A 20,596-nucleotide genomic window follows, 5' to 3' on the forward strand; every position below is an offset into this window, starting at 1 on the left:
TACAAAAGGGTCTATTACACGACTCTCAGCCTGGCCATTAATAAACATCGAATTAATCTCTAGAGGATTTTCCAAGACAAATCTTTACGTGCCCCAAATTTCCAGCACACCAACGGATACCTCAATAAGAGAATTCCCAGTATATCCCACCAAAGGATTGAAAAAGTACCATTTCAATTAAAAAAAACTGGGAATCCAAATCGCCGACCAGGCTTCAAGTGCTTTCTCAAAAATGTTTATTGAAAAGAATGAACGTTGTTGATTTGCTAACAAGGCGTTTAAAACAAAAAACTCTACAACAAAAATCTTCTCTCACTGACTCACACAAAAAGCATATACATCCAAACATACAAATTATACATCCTCCAAGGACAAAATAATCGGTTATAAACAACCAAAACTCAACAAACGTTACTACTAAATTTTCAACCGTAATAATGCAAACTGTAAGTATCTCGTGAAGATTGTGGAGGAATGTATACTCCACCCACCACAAACCTTGTTGTTTTATATTGGCATAGGATATAGATTTGCTCAACTCTGTCCTCATTAATAGAGATACGTTGAGATTGTATCTTCTTACTCACAAAAACCAGAACACCACCACCGCTTTGTTTGGGACTCGTCCTTAAAGATCTGTCAAATCTGTAGATATTAAAGCCAACACATGTAATCTCACAATCAGTTATATTATCATTAAGGTTACTTTCAGCAAATATTATAATGTCATACGAACAACATGAAATACTCTTTATCACATCAAATAATTTGGTTCGCAGGCCACCAACATTTTGATAAAATACTGCTAATGGGGATGAAACTAGTTTTTTTGCTTAGTTTCTTTAACTACTGGGGCCCCATTTTGATATATAATGCCCAGATTTACTTCACCAGCAGATTTTCTTTCTTCCAGTTCTCTTTTTGCTGCCTTATAAGCATCTATTTCCATTCTGGTTTGATCTCTAGAGATGCTGTAGATTGATCCCCTAAGTTTATTGCCTGATTTAAGGGCTAGTTTCACAGTATTAGAGTTACATACTACCTTGACTGGTCTAATTCGATTAGAATCTGATGATTTGCCAATGCGAACTACATGCTCAATGCTGGACTCTTGTTGTTGTATACCAAGTAAACGAAAAACCTCATTAACCTTACCTGTATCATGATTAATACGTTCTGACAGGATATTAGAATTAGATTCAGGCATCTTATAGATTATTAGGTTGTTAGCTCGTTCAATGCGCTGCTGAACCTCATAATAGATTGAGTTGGCAGAAGTCTGAGAGCTATTATTTTAAATCTGATTAATTTTATTCTTTAAGCTGGTTATTTCTTCTTCCAGCATCATAAACCTCCTCACAAAAATGGGCACATTTTTAAAAGAATCTCGACAGTCACTACAAAAGTACATTAGAAGTCGCTTCTGAAGAACCACTGCTCTTGTCTCAGAAGTAGATAAACCAGAGCATTTTTCAGCCAGATGTAATTTAGATCTACAGCTGTCGCAGGCAATAATCTGCTTTTCATCATTGCCCAAATCAAGGGAGCAAGCACTACACATGTTGTTATCCATCCTAACCTCAAAACGAAATCTTCAAATATATCTTCAATCCACAGAGTTTTCGTCGTTCTTATTATCGGAAAAGATAATATAGAATCCGAATAATACAAACTGCACAGTATTTTTATAACGTAACTATAACGTAGCTATATACATAGCAACGTAACTATATATATATATATATATATATATATATATATATATATATATATATATATATATATAACGTAGCTATAACGTATTCAAAATTGCAAAATAGAAGTTTACCAAAACCTTGAAAATTCGGATGGCCCGGAAGTCTCGTCCGGGATGCCGGGACATGACTTCATAATTCGGGCCATGTCCCGGATTTTTCGGACTAGTTGATCACACTAAGTCATCACACTAAAAAACCACCTCACAAAGTTTAAGATAGTTAAAACTAATTAGTTTGTTGAGAAGCTCTCTCAAGGAATTTTTGAAAATAAGGTTGCTTTAGGTAGTAAATTTTTATTATAATTTAATTCAATAAAATACCAATTAAATAAAATTATTAGATGTAATTAACCCTACACCATTGTATAACCCTACAGGCCCTACACCATTGTATGGTAGAAGGGATATGATTATAAATAAAAAAATTAGATGTAATTGTAATGCAAAACATAATTCCGTACAAGTTGGAACAAATTTTATATCAAAGTCAGTTGAAAACAAAAGATATTTCCAAGATAGTAGGTTATTGATATCATAAACTTTCTTGAAAGCAGTGGCGGATCCAAAATTTTTTTTGGGGTCATGGATCTTGAGGGTAATTTAATTACTTTTCTCTAATTCAAGGTCACTTAGTCTTACTACCCTAGGATAAGTGGGTTTTAAATTATTTTGTGGGTGGGCCTATATTTTTTTCGACGGCTCTCGGTTTTTCTTTTGTTTTTAGGATTATTGAATTAATATTTATTTTCGTCTCGTCTCTAGGGGGGGGGTCCTGACCCCCGTGACACCCTCATGGATCCTCCACTGCTTGAAAGTGATATAAATCTATATGAGGGATCATCTTTTGAATAATGAAAAATGGGTTATTTTTCACATAATTTACTATTTAATTGCTGTGGTAATTCATTTTTTTATGAAGGTTTTTAAGATATTGTTCTGTAAAGTTGAAAGAAAAAGCTTTCATATAAGATTAAGTTTAGGCCCCTCGTTTATTTAAATAATTATAAATAAAGATCGAAAAACAAATTTCGCAAAATTATTATTTGCGTTATAAGTAAGCACTATAAAAACTTATTTTGCAGGAAATGTTGTGTTATGAATCCAATATAAAGGAAAAAAATTATTGCAAAAAAACGCGGTTATTGCCGACAGAGTATAACATTTGTATAAGTTTTATTTCTTTTTTTATGTATATTTTCGATAAATTCATTCACAAATCAAAATTTCCATTAAACTCCCCTCCAAAATGGCGTTTGAAAATTGTTCTAATTTGTTTTTAACTTGTTTTTTAATAACGTCGCGGGGATTCAAATTTTTGAAATACTGTTTCGATATTCGTGTTTCTGACAATTTGTTACACATCTAAAACAGAATAAAGTTTTTGTAGGACCATTTTTCCTGAGATTCGGTTTTTTAATGACCATCATACTTAAAGATCAACAAACAAGGTTGAATTTCGAGATAATCAAGCAGGTTCTAGACCAGAATCCTCCTTCATAGATCACAGTAATACTGTGAGGATAATAATGGCACAATCGGTTGAATGGAACACACCCATATACATGGTTTTTGTTGATTTCGAGCGTGCCTTTGACAGCTTATCTCATGCTGCTATATGGAAAATTGTAGAGCTAAGAAACATCCAGCATAAAATAATTTTCATTACAAAGTCACTGTACACTGAGCCGAAATGCGGGACACACAATAAGATCAACAGTGACGAATTTGACGTTGACGTATTTTTAGACAGGGATGCGTGCTTTCTCCGTATCTCTTTAATATAGCTTTAGACTATGTTCTCTTCAAAGCTGTAGACTTTGACACAAGAGGGATACAATGGGCGTTAACCACACGCCTAAGCGATCTAGAATACGCCGACAATATCTGCCTATTAGGACAAAGTTTCAAAGATGTGGCTGACCAATTGGAAATACTTTCCACTGAAGCCAATAAAATAGGTTTGAAAATTAATATTAGTAAAACCAAGTCCATGAGAATAAATGCAAGGAACAACACGCTATTTACTATCGACAACATGCAGATTGAAAATGAGGAAAACTTTACATATCTTGAAAGAGTCATAACAGAAAGCGGAGGCACAGAAAACAAAATTTGTATGAGGATACGAAAAGCTCAACAAGCATTCAACATGATCGACTCTGTTTTTAGGTCTGACGAGTGTACTACAAGGACAAAGATCCAAATATTCCAGTCAAATGTCATGTCTGTCCTACTCTAGGAATGTGAAACCTGGAAAGTAACAAAAACTCTTACATGAAAACTGCAGGTCTTTGTTAATGAATGTCTATGAAGAATTGTTTGTAATTTCTAGCCTAACATCATCAGAAACGAAGATTTACTATACTTGACTAAAAAAGAGAGTAGAAAATGAAATACCTTCCAGAAAATGGAGTTGGGTCGGTCACACACTCTGAAAAAATAGCTCCAGTATTGCAGAGACTGCCTTAGAGTGGAATCCCCCAGGAAAAAGAAAAAGAGCTCGCCCAGCACAAACTTGACAAAGATCCATCATAGATAAGAGGTCAAGGAAAGTCATATACCGTGAGGACGTTTGAGTTGGAATAAATTCATTATCTCGAGAAGGGGAGAATTTCGAGAGAAATCCTAAGACAGGTCGATTTTTATTTTTAAATTATGACTTTTTGCATATACATACATATATCATAACCAGAGAATACAACAGAATGGACTTAAGTTGGGGGGAAGTGAAAAACAAAGCAAGAAACAGAGGAGAATGGAAGGAACTGGTACGCAGATTAACCAGAGAATAAACACAAGAAGACGCGCTAAGCTGGCCACCAGCCGTCTTACACTATCGGCCAAGAAACGCAGATACGCCCAATACTCCACGATGTACAAAAAAAATTTAATAAATTAATTTACACAAAAAGAAGAATCTAAGGAATTTATTTAATTCGAAATACATTTTACTGCTATTAAAAAAACCGCTATTAATGTTTATTTCACAAATAAACATTACTTTTCACTTAAATTCAATGTTCAAACTGCTAAGAGACAGGTGGGTGGCAGTTTTAACACTGAATTTAAGCGAAGAACAATGTTTATTTGTCAAATAAATATTTCTTTCTGTTTTCTGACAGCACTCAAATGTATTTTGAAATAAATGAATTACATACATTTTTCCTTTTGTCTCAATTAATTTAATTACATTTTTTTGGGCACCCTGTATAAATAATTATGTTAATGTTTACATACATTACTAAATAGAGAATTAAATAACCTTTCAAATGAGCTATCACACGACCCCTACTCTCATTTAAAAAAAATCATCGATTACGTCATCACGCCCAGATGGATGACGCCTCTAGTATGATATATATGCCAAAATGTCATAATTTAAAAATAAAAATCGACCTATCTTCGGATTTCTCTCCAAATTCTCCCCTTCTCGAGATAATGAATTTATTCCAACTAAAACGTCCTCACGGTATATGTCTTAAATGAAGGCTTTTATCTTTCACTTTAAGGTAAATAAAAACCTTCATAAAAACATGAATTACCGTAGCAGTTAAAAAAGTAAATTGTGTGCAAAAATGGTCAATTTTTCATTATCCCCAACGATCCCCCTATATAAGTTATATACTTTCTGGATAATATCTTTTGTTTTCACCTAAACTTTGATATAAAATTTATTCCAACCTGTACGGAATTTCATTAAGTCCAGGGTGCATCATCGCCCCCGTTAGGTAAATTTTTCCGATTCAATTATTTTGTACAAACTTACTCAAAAAGAGGTCCTTATAACAAATCCACAGGGTGCCAGGCGGTACCGTGGTCGAAAAATTGATTAAACAATTTTTTTAAACAAATTCACAAAAACAATGTCTTCACTTCGGACAATTTTTTTTAAACACTTGGGTCATTCGGATCAAAAAATGTCTTATGTGATTTTTCTCTAAAATTGATTGTTGTCGAGTTATACGCGATTTCAAATTTGAAAAATGCGAAAATGACTATTTATTTTTTAAGGCTGGATAACTCGATTAAAAACTATTATTATGAAAGTCAGAAATTGATACAATCAAAGTTTAAAGCCCCCTATAAGATCCTGAAGAAATTTGTGTCATTATTGTATTACTAAGCGGTTATTTTTAATTGTTAACAATGAGCGCTAACCGCGTATTAGGCGGCCGTCAATGGTGAGTGTGAAAGAGATGCACCATTCCGGCAGTCCAATGGTGCATCTCACTCGCACTCACATTGACGGCTGCCTCAATACGCGGTTAGCGCTCATTTTTAACAGTTAAAAATAAACGCTTAGTAATATAAATAATGACACACATTTATTCAGGATTTTGAAGGGAGGCTTTAAACTTTGATTTGGCCAATTTCTGACTTTCATAATAATAATAATTTTTAACTGAGTTATTAAGCCTTGAAAATAGTCATTTTCGCATTTTTCAAATTTTAAAACGCGTATACCTCGACAACAATCAATTTTAGAGAAAAATCACAAAAGACCTTTTTTGCTCCGAATGACCCAAATGATGTAAAAACATTTGAGGGAAGTGAAAACATTGTTTTTGTGAATTAAAAAAAATTGTTTATACAGTTTTTTGATCACGGTACCGCCTGTGGATTTGTTATAAGGACCTTTTTTGAGTAAGTTTTTGCAAAAAAATCGAATCGGAATAATAATTTACCTAACGGGGGCGATGATACAGCCTGGATTAATTTTGATTTTATTTTATTTGATCAATGATCAGGCTTAATGTGTTTATCCTTGCACTGTTGAAAAGCGAGAGCTTTATACTGTGGAATAAGTTGGGATTCAACAAGTGGTTTACATATCGTCAAAACTTTCTGTACGAGTTCTTTTTCACGATCGGTATCTCCAAGAAAATCTGTTAGAAAACTTCGAACTCCGTCTTCAATTATATCACCATTTTTTGAGATAAGACCTAATTTGCTAAGAAAACAGAGCGTAAAGGCAGCTACTTTCTCCTCGTCTTCTTTCTTTATGTTATTATGTCCTTCTACTGCAACGTAACCCGGTTGTTGACCGAACTCCTTCTCACACGTGTTGTAACTTTCATGCATTTTCTCTAATGCCTCTAGGAACTTTTGGTCTTTGTTGGTGTCAGCTATAGATTCTTTGGTGATAGCCTGCAACAATTTATTACGATTAATTTTATGATCAAAATCAGTGAAGATAATAGGGATCTTGCACATTTTTTTCTATTACATAATAATTTTAGTCTAGGCGCCAAATAGAGGTCACCGTGTCATTTTCAATTCTGATGGACAAACTCAACGGTTTCTTATGGATTTTTTGCTGCTTATTACGAATTTCGAGGGGGATTTCGATCCGAGTGGTCAAAAAATTGTTATAAACAATTTAATTGTTTATAAATTGTTTATAAGGCTCTGGCTCATAAACTAAAAGAGATAAAAAAAATGTTTCAAATAAAATTTCTTCCCTAATAAAAAACGAGGAAACAACCGTCTACTAAACTTAAATCCGACAATTAGAACTCAAGATATTGTAAAATTAGTGCACAATGCAAATTGCAAATTGCAAAATAAGTATTTTTCGAAGCTTTACCGATCGTAACTCGGCTTCTACTCATGCAAATGAGCCTTATAAGGTGTCCTTTTAAAGCTTAATTAAGAGGCTTCCAAACAAAGTTTGTTAAATTATTTGATCTTCATTTGTTTTAAAGTTATACCCGTTTGAAGTTATAATTTTCTTAAAAAAATTGTACATTAATTTGTTTATAACGGTTTCAAGCAAACTTGAGCTATAAACATTTATATTTTAATTAACAATAATGATAAAACAACTCAAAAGGAACAATTTGAGCTTACGAAAATGTTCGTAAGTTTATTTTTGGCTAAGATGTCGATATTTTAATGGCGCGCTATGAGGCGCAAGATTGGCTCACAGTCAAGTAAGTATGTATTCTTCGACGCTTTATCGATCGTAACTCGACTTCTACGCATGAAAATGAGCCAATATGTGATATCCATATAAAAATGGATCGAGTTCAATTGCAGCATCATCATTGCATATAAAACGAGCATTTATGATGTGGCGGCATACACACAATTGACGGGACTTGATGATGCTGCAAAAGAACTAGATCCACTTTATATGGATATCATATAGATAATTAGACTCTGAAGCCTCAAAAAGTTTTAGTTTTACTGCCTACAAGAACAGACTTGTACCACCATGTAACTGTTAAAATTTCGCTAAGAACTTATGCAGATGTAAAAAAAGCTGATATTCCCTGTATATCTCTATGCAGATTTGCAGATGCATGGAAAAAATATTTGTAAAAATAGTATTAATAAATAATATCAACTTACTTTTTAGTTATACTTCTGAAATATTAGTTTTTAATGTTTTTTTCTCATTTAGTGCAAAAAATAGAAGACAATGTAAATATAATGAAAGGTGATACGAGGTACAGTATGATGATTTAATTATAAGAATTATATGATAAAATTTTATTAGGATCTTCAAAAATAAAAAATGAAGATAACGTATGTATACATAGAAATTATAATTTGCATCGAGAAGTTAGCGCGTGAACCTTTACGCGGTGAGCCGATTTTGCACCTCATAGCGCGCGCCATTTAAATATGGACATCTTGGCCAAAAATAAACTTATGAACATTTTCGTAACCTCAAATTGTTCCTTTTGAGTTTTTCTATCATTATTGTTCATTAAAGTATAAATGTTTATAGCTCAAATTTGCTTGAAACCCTTATAAACAAATGAATGTACAATATTTTTAAGAAAATTGTAACTTCAAACGGGTATAACTTTAAAACACATGAAGATCAAGTAATTTAACAAAAATTGTTTGGAAGCCTATTAATTAAGCTTTAAAACGACACCTTCTAAGACTTATTTGCATGCGTAGAAGCCGAGTTACGATCGATAAAGCTTCGAAAAATACTTATTTTACAATTTGCAATTTGCATTGTGCACTAATTTTACAATATCTTGAGTTCTAATTGTTCGATTTAAGTTTAGTAAACGGTTTTTTCTTCGTTTTCTATTAAGGAACAAATTTTGTTTGAAACATTTTTTTTTATCTCTTTTAGTTTATGAGTAAGAGCCTTATAAACAATTTATAAACAATTAAATTGTTTATAACAATTTTTTGACCACTCGGATCGAAATCCCCCCTCGAAATTCGTAATCAGCAACCAAAAATCCATAAGAAACCGTTGAGTTTGTCCATCAGAATTGAATATGACACGGTGACCCCTCTGGCGCCTAGACTATTTTCAGTTATGTTTAAAAATGAGATTTACAAAATTTCACGCTTCAAAAACTCATAAGAACTTAGAAGTACAAATTTAAAATCTTCTGTGATTTAAAATAGTTCAAACGACCCGTGACGTCACATAGTTCTACTATATGGTTATGTTTATGGTTATATTTAGGTATATTCTTCTTCTTGTTTAGTTTATTGGCCTTCACCTACTTGGGTATTTGGCCAGCTCATTGTCGCGGAATAAGGGAAAGATATTTATATTCTAATGACATTTATCGTATGTCATTGTAATAATATATACCAGTTTGTTGAGATTGGAGTTTGATATAGTTTTTAAAGGAAAGGAAAGAAGGTTTACTATGGAAAATAAAAGAAAACACTATAAGTGTTGTTTAGTGCCATTTTGTAAAAGTACTAGTTTTCTACGTATTTAAAATAGTTCAAACGATCAAAGACACTGGTGACGTCACATAACTGTATTTTCTACTGACGTTTATAATGTCTAATTTAATTTGTTTGTTGGTGCAGAATGTAAACAGATAACCATATGACGTCACGGCGCGTTTTGGGCTGGCTGGTATAATTTGAATTTTTAATCGTCTTTAGGGGCCAAACGAAAGACAAAAACAACTTTTTTATCTTTGATACATGTTTTAAATTATGTTCTGTTGTGATTTATAACATTTTTTTCGAATTTAAAATTTTATCAAAGCTCTCTATTAAATACAGTGCATGATAAGTGCACTAATGGAAAACATATTACGTTGTGAGAAAGTAAGAGATAAACCAAGTTCTTATACGTTAGTCCAAGAACCAAAGCTTTTCACCTCGCAATTTTTACAGAATGGATCAATTTGCTTGAAAATTTGAGAATAAGTAGTGGATAGTCCATGGATCAAAATCTATATGATGCCGACAGGCGCTTTTACCATGGGGGTGCCACCCCATCTCGGGGGTGGAAATTTTTTATTATATTTTGACCGCAAAAGTTAATAAAAACATTCATTCTAAGCAAAAAATGTTCTATACATTTTTTTGATAAAATTAATAGTTTTCGATTTATTCGCTATCGAAATTGTTAGTTTTACATATTATACCGGGTGTCCACTTATATTTTCCCCCATTTTAACTGCCTATAACTTCTAAACGGTTCAAGATAGAAATATGCGGTTTTCGCTGAAATGTTTTATTTTAGTAAAAGTTTTGTCTGAATGGATTGAATTTTTTGTATCGCTTTCAAATACGAAATAAAAAATGGCGGATTTTTGAAAAAAACTTTGTTGACTTTTTTTTAATGGAACACCCAGTATATTTTTTTGTAAATTGAAAGAAAGGTCATTCACCTATCCAGCGATATAAAGTTTTTCTAAATCGGTTGTCAAATCACTGAGTAATTCATTTTTAAAATGAGGGGTGCAACGTGGATATCACATACCTAAATAACATAACTGAGCAAAATGATATTATGTTATGTGATTTCCACATTGCATCTCTCGTTTTAAAAATTAATTGCTCAGTCATTTGGCCACGGATTTTAAAAATTTTTATATCGCTGGATAGGTAAATGACCGTCTTTTCAAGACACAAAGAAATATACTGGGTGTTTTAATAAAAAAAGTCAACAACTTTTTTTTTTAAATCTGCCATTTTTTATTTAAAACCGATATAAAAAATGATCATTTACCTAAAAACTTGAAAAACCGGTCATTTATCTATCCAGCGATATAAAATTTTTTAAAATCGGTTGTCAAATGACTGAGCAATTAATTTTTAAAATGAGAGATGCAACGTGGAAATAACATAACTTGCTTAGTTATGTTATTTAGGTATGTGATATCCACGTTGCACCTCTCATTTAAAAAATTAATTACTCAGTGATTTGACAACCGATTTTGAAAAACTTTATGTCGCTAGATAGGTGAATGACCTTTCTTTCAATTTACAAAAGAATATACTGGGTGTTCCATTAAAAAAAAGTCAACAAAGTTTTTTTCAAAAAACCGCCATTTTTTATTTCGTATTTGAAAACGATATAAAAAATTTCATTCATTCAGACAAAACTTTTACTAAAATAAAACATTTCAGTGAAAACCGCATATTTCTATCTTGAGCCGTTTAGAAGTTATAGGCAGTTAAAATGGGGGAAAATATAAGTGGACACCCGGTATAGTATCTAAAAAATCAATGTTTTTCGATGGTGCCTATACTCATTTACGATTCACTCAATTTTTGCCGTAGAAAAATTTTATCAAACCAAGTTCTTGGTAATTAAATTACCTACAATTTTATATTTAAACATTTTTTCATATCTCTGATGCTAATCTTTATATTCTGAAGAAAATTGAATTTTTTATCAAATTGCAAACATTCGTTATTCGCTTTAAACTTCAGTTTTTTAAAAACTGATCATTCTAAGCCAGTAAAACTTCTAGAATCTATCAATAATACATAAATAAAGAAGAATAAATGAGACCAATGACACTAAAAACACCGCTAACTTACATTATTATGCTTTAAGTTGGATTTCTCCTTTTTTTTTCAAAAAAATATATTGATTTTTTAACCGTATCTTTTTCATTTTTCATTTTAGAAAGTTCATTAAAATAGAATTTTGTAGGTTTTTCAAGGTCTATAAGGCTATTAATATTAAATCCTTTTAAAATTATCAGTCACAAAAAGAGATGGCATTGAAAGGGTTGATAAAGGTGGTTTTTGCATGATATTACAAGTTTTAATTGTCATTGTTGCCGTAAGAAAAACTTTTGCAAACCATGTTCTTGGGAATTAAATATGCTACATTTTCATATTTAAATATTTTTTCTTATCTCTGATGCTAATCTTTCTATTCTGAAGAAAAGGGCATTTTTTACCAAACTAAAAAAACTCGTTATTCGCTTTTAACTCCATTTTTTAAAAACTAATCATTCTAAGTTGATCAAACTTCTAGAACCTATTAAAAATACATAAATCAAGAAAACCAAATCAGGTCAATGACAAATTTTAATTAAAGTGGTGATTAGGGGGTTGTTTACGATAAATTTTTTGTTTAAAAAAATAGGGACTGACATTATTTTCATTATAAGTCATTAGTTTCATTCAACAAGTTATCCTCGAAAAATGCATAGTTTTCCCGTCTTTTGACTTTGAAACTACAGTATTTAGCATTTGACGAAGAAGAGCCAACATATAATAAAGTATAGCTCGATTACTATTGGAAGAAAATAAAAAAAAAACGGTTTTGTTTATTTTTTCAAAAGGTCAATTTTTGTTAGGTAAAGTTGTTTTGATAAAACGAAAACTTTTTGAGTTATTAGCAGAAAACTGATTAAAAACAATGATTTTCTCGATATAAAACTAATACTTTCGATAGCCAATAAATCGAAACTATTAATTTTATAAAAAAATGTATAGAACGTTTTTTGCTTAAAATGAATGTTTTTACCAACTATTGCGGTCAAAATATAATAAAAATTTTCACCCACGAGATGGGGTGGCAACCACCCCCATGGTAAAAGCGCCTTTTGGTATGATATAGATTTTGATCCTTGAACTATCCACTACTGATTCTCAAATTTTCAAGCAAATCGATCCATTCTGTAAAAATTGCGAGGTTTTGTCCTATTTTAAGCTTCATTACTTGGACTACTTGGCTAGTTGACCTGATAGTACATAGGGCTTACAATACCGGAATCCCGGGATCCCGAATACCGGGATCCCGGACGATTTTTGTCTGGTATTCGATACCGGTATTTATAATAAAAATACCGGTATTTCGGTATTAGCTTAATTTATAAAAAGTGAATTGATGCACAATATACTTTCTTCTAAGATATTTTTTGCTATTACAAGAAATTATTTTTGAAGATAAACAATCAATATCATTGTAAAAAATATTTATTAAACACGTTTACTACACATCATACAAGTCAAGTATTTCTAAAAGCGTGAATGTCGTTAATTTAAGGTGAAGGTTTATATCAGCTTCTACAACCAAATTATTAAATCTCGTCTATATAAATACATAAAATGAGTTATATAAAAATTCTTAAGATTTATTAATCAGAATTGTCATTTTTCAAAATTTACATTTTTAGATCTATTTTTTATTTTTTTGTGTATTGTGATGTATAAATTAGATCAACATATACAATACAATGCAGCCGAAACTCTTAGCATGACAAAAAAACAAGAGGAAAACCTTAGAATACAAGAAAGAAAAATACTAAGAGCAATATTAGGACCAATAAAAATAAATGACAATGAATTTAGACAAAGAACGAACCTTGAGTTACTGGAAGAAATTGAGGAGGATATAGTATGTAAAATAAAACAGCAAAGAGCAAAATGGCTAGGACACATATGGAGATCCGGATCAACTACGACGATATACTCAATATTGGAATGGACACTAGCTGGCAAAAGAAGACGTGGAAGACCAAGATCTACATGGTTACAAGAAGTAGTAAGTGATCTCAACAATGCGGGCATACGACATTGGAAAGGGAAAACCAGAGACAGGAATGAGTGGAGAAAAATAACAGAGAAAATTAAATAACGAACATGAGGACTGATCTACCTCAAAACATAGATCTAGAGAGCGTAAGCGGCGTAACCCCTAAAGGGGTGTTTAGCCACTATATATATATATATATATATATATATATATATATATATATATATATATATATATATATATATATATATATATATATATATATATATATACAATACAAAGAGGCAAAAAAGTTTTAAAAACACTGTGTTTAACTAATGGTACTGCAGTAAAAGTTTAATTGGAACATACACAAACATTTGGGGGGTTTAAAGGAACAAAACCCCCATAAAATTTTTATGTAAACATATTAAAAAAGAAGCTGCAACTCGATAAAAACTGCCTTATCGAAAAAATACCAAGAGGCAAAAAAGTTTTAGAAATATTGAATTTAACTAACGGTACCACAATAATAATTTCATTGGAACGTACACAAAAGTTTGGGGGGGTTTAAGGGAACAAAACCCCCATAAAATTTTTATGGGGTGCACAAATTTCACTGTAATTCTTTTTTAAGATGTTCCTGCCATAAGAATGCCACATATTCATTTTCAATAAAAAATCTCTAATAGTTTTCGATATATTCGAAAAAATCGATTTTTATTTTGTAACTTCAAAGGGCTGTAACTTTTTTTGTGTGCATATTTGTACTAAGGTACATTAGGTTCATTCGAACTATTTTTAGTCTCAAAATATGTGATTTAATTTATGACCTGTATTTTCGTTACACCCTGTATAGCGGTCTAAATACAGAGCAATCCATATAAAATATTTGTCACAGTAAGTTAATCTTTGTATTAATATAAATATTTTAAAGTTAAATTAATTTACAAATAGCAAATTTCATAAGTAATATTACTATCCTATTATATGCAAAAATCCTAGAATCAAATATATAGTTTTTCTATTTGCACATTTTTTGTATCTATGTAATGTGTATGTTTTGTATCTATGTAATTTTTTGTATCTATCTATGTAAAAATCTATTCCTACTCTCTATGTAATGATATAAACAACATCTACTCATTTCAAAACAAAATTTAATAGGTTTCGTATATTATTTAGTAACAAGTCGATATAACAACTGAGGATAGTATAAATATAACGTGTATATTTTTTATTCATAATACCGGTTTTAATACCGGGATCCCGGTATTTGAAATTTTAAATACCAAATACCGGTATTGAGATTTTGGCTCGGTATTGTAAGCCCTAATAGTACATTTAATCACGGTTTTTGTTCCAAATTTGAAAGAACCGCTTATATTACATTGACATGAAATTTGGCATACACATAGGAAACATGTCAAAGAAGAAAACTGATATTGTGCGGATGTGTGCTTTTGCCCTGGGGGTGAGTTTTACCCCTTCTCAGGAGTGAAAAAATCTACGTTAGAAATAGGTCCGGAAATAGATAAACTGAGTAATTCTATACTAAATTTACAAACAAGATGCAGTAGAAATGAACAAACCAAGACACGTTAAATGCTACTTGGAGCACTCCCAAATCATAATTTACAATGCATATACATGGTAAATCCCAGATCATGATTTCCAAAGTTTATACATTGTAAATTATGATTCGGAAGTGCTCCTAGTAGCATTTAACGTGTCTTGGTTTGTTTATTTCTACTGTATCTTGATTGTAAATGTAGTTTAACTAATTCTAAGCAACTTTTGTTCTATAGTCTAGCATTTTTTCACAAGTTAATACTTTTCAAGTTATTTGCCAGTAAATATGTTCATTTTTCCACAAAAAAAACTCGTTTTGAGGAGGTTTTTTGCAAATAACTCAAAAAGTAAGTATTTTATCGAAAAAACATTCTCAGCAAAAATTTAGCTTCTAAAAAAGTGAAAAAAATGGTGTATTTATGAACTCTCTACTAGACCCAGCAGAAGCAAAGTTGTAGTTTTAGTTTGAAATATTCAAAGCGAATATTTCAACGTGAAATAAACAAAAGATTATATGCACTTTTTGGGGAACTCATTACAACTTTTTTAAAGTGTTTAAAAAATATTTATTTTTGTTTTCTAAAAAAGTTTCTAGCATCAAAAGTAAGCAAGTTATGCTCAAAATAAAGTTGGTCCTTTTTTTTTGTTAAAAAAGTCGAGAAAATCACCCCCTAATTCTGTACGTTAGAATTGAAAGGGCGGAAGTCACTTTCAGTTTGTTTTGCAGTAGATCAAAATTAGTGCTCTTAATTTGTACACCATAATTTTAAATGCCTTTAAAATTATCAAATGATGTTGCAGCTTTATGATTTAAAGGAAAGTGGTAAAGCATGCTTTGTATTTTATTTTACAATAACATAATCGGCGTTAAGTTGTTTTATATTAAAATAATAAATAATTTAGGACTACAGCCTTTTTTTTCTGTGGTACTATATCAATAAAAAAACAGGACAGCCGCCCTTTTGGTATGATTTTATTAGGAAAAGAACGTTATAATCAGAACTTAACATTACAAAAATAATATAAATTTTAAATTAAAAAGCATTTAATCATCTTCGGAACATGAAGAATTATTTTCGTTAACGACAACTTTATTTTATGTTGTTTTTAAAGATTTATAGTAGGAATGGTAAATAGAAGGTACCCATTCTAGCAATTATTCCATTAGGTGGTTATATTTTGAACTATCAATTGGAATTGAATTTTTATTATTTATTTAGTCCAATGTCTTTGGTAGGAGACCATCGAGAGAACTTCTCATTTTCCTTTTAAAATTGACAGATTTAAAATTTTCCTGGGAAAATGTTGTTTTATAAAACATAATGCCAGGGTGGTCTGTTTCGACTTTCAAGTGCACAATTTTAGAGGATAGAAAGGGTTCATTGTCTGTGTTCCGTTTCCGATTCACAAACGGGCTTTTCGATTCTTTGCCCATTTTTTCAAAGTTAGAAAAGTCACTTTTTTCATCTCATAAACAATAATAAGTGGTTGTAACGAACTGCAGGTCCTTATAAACTGGGTCCATTAATGAGGTACCTACAGAAATATTCATAGTAGTCAGTCTTTTCTTCTTTCTCTCAATTAGTGCATGTATTGTGTCTGCTTTGTTGTGTGTATGCCCCTTGAGTAAATATTTATGATGAATTCTAACTACTAAGGTGTTATGGGCCTTAAAAAAAATTTCTGTTTTGGCCAGAGCAGTTGTCTGACCAAAATGTTACCTCTTCTGTTGTAGAAGGTAAATTTTTTAACCACATTATTACAGCGGAAGCTATCTCGTTGCCACCCCTTTTTGCAATAGACTCGTCCCACATGAAGCATGAACCTTCGGAAGTACTGTCATTATAGACAGTAAAATTAAATGTATATAACTGATTTAAATAAAACGATTTTCTATTAGTTAACTTAGTTAACATAGGTGTATGGAGGCATTTTTGCAAATCCATCATTGCTACGACTTCTTTTAAATTCTGCTTGCATCTTATTTTATCCTGCCTTTTTAACTTGTATCTGTTATCTGCGTCATTCAAGTGATCTGCTTTTTTCTTTAAAATATCTTCAACATTAGGATCTGCCTCTTTTCGCTTATTTTCAAAACTGCCACAGGTGTCACATGTATCAATGTTAGGGGGCTTGAAATGAAGATTGAACTCAGTAGAACCATCTTCTTTGTTCTTGATTCAGACATTTTTGGTTGTTATTTATTATCACATTAATCTCGATAAAGAAAAAGTTACTTTTATCTATAAACCATGCAAAAACATTAGCTTATAACCTCAATTTTTACACAGCTGACATGGGGTGTCCATAGAGATTGGACTACCGTCTTTTTAACAATCAGTGTACCATGCAAAAAAGACCGGTGTACCACATAGGGCTTTTTGCAACAAATTTCACAGTGGACATCCGACTTGCAATTTTAGTAATATTGCCTGTACAACCACCTATTAACCACCATTCGAAAGATAACACTTTTAAGTGTATTATTGGCTGCATATCTCCATTTACTGTAAAAATGGACTACCGCCATTTCAATTCTAACGTACAGAATTAGTATCTTAAATCAAATTAATCGTTACCGCTTCACAAGTTACGTTGCTTATGTATTTTGTATATGCTTTGTAAGCTTCATTTGTTCAAAGGGCTTATTTTTTATAAAATTTGGTTTTAAAGTACTTTTTTTAATTTTTAATTTTGAAAAAAAATGCTTTTGTTTTTAAAATGACTTAAAATTTATTAGTGATTTTAAAAAATTACAAACAGTAAAAAAGGGTAGGTTTTTTTTTTCTGAATATTTTGGATTTTTTTTTCTGTAAGGCAAAAATTGGTTATGATATGGCTGTTCAAAATTTGCATACACTCGTGATTATTGACTATTTCAGGCCCTTTCAACTACAACCCCTTCAAAAATAAGCACTTTGAACCGATGCAACTTACAGATCATAATATAAATAATACATACCTACACGTGTAAAGCAACTTGTGAAGTGGTAACGATTAATTTCATTTGGGCTGCCAATTGGGGATGATTTTCACGATTTCTTTTACCAAAAAAATAGGGACCAACTTTATTTTGTGCGTAACTTCCCTTAACCCTTAACAAAAATAGGAACATAATTTACTAATTGACTAAAGAGATGCTTACCAAAACAACCACAAAAACAGCAAAACCAAACATGAACTTCTTCATATTGAAAAATGAACTCGTTCTATCGTAAATTAACTATAAATATATTTTTTCTATATTAACACTTAATTTAGACGGTGTTATATACTCTAAGTCATTCCCACACAACTCATAAAATTATATCTTTCCACATCTAAAATGGTCTTTTACACATTTTTATAATTAATTTTAATAATTAAGATTTTATAATTAATTTTAATTATAATTAAAATATATGGTCCATAAATCAAAAACAATAATTAATTAAAATCTATCATAATTCACGTAATCTCGGTATTTATGGATTATCTTCTTCTTTTGCCCTTTAATTCGTCCAATTTTGAACATAGGCTTCCCCCAGTTTCCTCCGTTTGTTTCTGTTTAGTGCTTTCTGTTTCCAGTCCGTTCCACCTATATTTTTAATGTCATCTCCCCATCTCATCTGGGGTCGTCCTCTTGCTCTCTTTCCTATCCATGGTCTCCATTGTTGTATGGTGGTATTCCACCTATTGTCCGTTTGTCTAGCGTTATGACCGGCGAAGCTCCATTTTAGCCTGGCTATATGTTGTCCTGCGTCTTTGACTTTTGTGTTATTTCTTACCCAGTTGTTTTGCTTTTTGTCTGTTAATTTGCTCTCTCCATGGCTCTTTGTGTCCTCATTATTTTATCCATGTTTGCTTTGGTCAAAGTCCATGTTTGGCATGCGTATGTGAGAATTGGGAGTATTCACTGGTCAAACACTCTTGTTTTTAAGTATTGTTGTATTTGTTTATTCTTTACGACCCATTTTAATTTCCCAAATCCTGCCCACGCTATTCTGACCCTTCTTTTTACCTCCGCTGTTTGGTTTTCCTTATTTATTTTTATTATCTGTCCCAAATATATATGTTACAGTTCAAGTTGATTCTCAGTTAGAGTTGACTCCAACTAGTTGGAGTCAACTGAAACGAGCAGTAAAAGTTGATTTTAAAAATTTAAATCAACTTTTACTAGTTGGAGTTGACTCTTCCTGGATCGATTCAGTAAATGTTGATTATACGAGAATCTCAATTACATTTTTGATGAGTGTGCGTTTCTTTGTTTTGGCCGTTTCAACTATTTATTAGTATAGTCTGTAACGTCACCCCCGTTAGGTAAATTATTCTGATTCGATTTTTTATACAAACTTACTCAAAGAAATACATCCGTATAACAATCCTTATAACAAATACACAGGGTGTCACGCGGTACCGCGGTCGAAAAATTGTTTAACCAATTTCAGTAAAGTCAGTCAGTAAAGACTCTTTATCGAACGAGTCTGATATTACGAGCAGAGGAACAGACGCGTTCGATAAAGAGTATTGAGGTGGTGCGTACAAAATTGTATCGTTAATCATAAAAAACATTAACACTTACAACTTTGAGGAAATTTTTTTAATTTTAGACGAAATAAAAAATTCGTATGACAGTAATGACAGTAATGACAGATGACTTTTGCATGATGGCCGGTTTTGATGTTTAATCGATAGTTATCAATATTGTATACCTACCTAATTACTAAATCTGTAAAGTTTTGATTTATTTTGTATGAATGTAATTGCGAAACACTACAGAATTTTACTTTTTGACATAAATTTTATTAATAATACGATAAATTTTGTACAATATTTTTAATAATTAAAGTAAATAAATTTTAATTTCACTCAAATAAATAATCGATTGCTGCCATTGACCACTTACATTCAATCTCGGTTAATTTGATTAATTATCGCGGCAGGTAAAGTAACATTCTTCTTTCAATACAACAAAGTGTTACTTTACTGCCGAAAATGAGGGCAAATGAGTACAATAATGAATGATTTTAGTGAAGTTTGGCGATAAACAATGATTTTAAACAAATTCGCAAAAATACATAGTTTTTTCACTTTGTACAAATTTTTTTAAATCCGTTGGGCCTTTTTTTCTCTAAAATTGACTGTTGTCGAGTTATTAGTGACTTAAAATTTGAAAAACGCCAAAATAACCATTTTCAAGGTTTAATAACTCGGTTAAAGATAATTATTGTGAAAGTCGAGCGAGCGGCCGTGGAGTAACGGCATAATCGCTGGCCTCATACGCCAGCGCACGTGGGTTCGAGCCCTGCTAAAGACAAACCATTTTCATTTTCAATAATGACACGAGCCGTCTCACCGTGCCTCGGAGAGCACGTTAAGCAGTCGGTCCCCCTGGGCTAGTGTACATCGACACTAGTTACTTGAAACAGGGTTAAAGATGTAACTGGCACCGGAACTGTCCGAAAGGCAAAAATGCCATACGATGTTATATATTTTGAAAGTCAGAAACTAAAAAAATCAAAGATTAAAGCTACCTCTATAAGATCCTGAAGAAATTTTTGTCATTATTTCATTAATAAGAT

General features: G+C 31.6%; 1 protein-coding gene across 1 annotated transcript; it reads right to left on the reverse strand.

Moving 5' to 3' along the window:
- Nucleotides 1-2,034: 2,034 nt before the first annotated feature.
- On the reverse strand, nucleotides 2,035-18,329 carry LOC114336834 (uncharacterized). The gene is made up of 2 exons (XM_028287218.2): nucleotides 18,181-18,329; nucleotides 2,035-6,904 (listed from the first exon to the last, which is right to left on the reverse strand). Exons 1-2 carry the CDS (start codon nucleotides 18,223-18,225, stop codon nucleotides 6,494-6,496), a joined length of 456 nt encoding a protein of 151 aa, XP_028143019.1. The 5' UTR covers nucleotides 18,226-18,329; the 3' UTR covers nucleotides 2,035-6,493.
- Between the last annotated feature and the right edge of the window lie 2,267 nt (nucleotides 18,330-20,596).

Source organism: Diabrotica virgifera, chromosome 6, assembly GCF_917563875.1.
Source record: "Diabrotica virgifera virgifera chromosome 6, PGI_DIABVI_V3a".
NCBI classification, from domain to species: Eukaryota; Metazoa; Arthropoda; class Insecta; order Coleoptera; family Chrysomelidae; genus Diabrotica; species Diabrotica virgifera.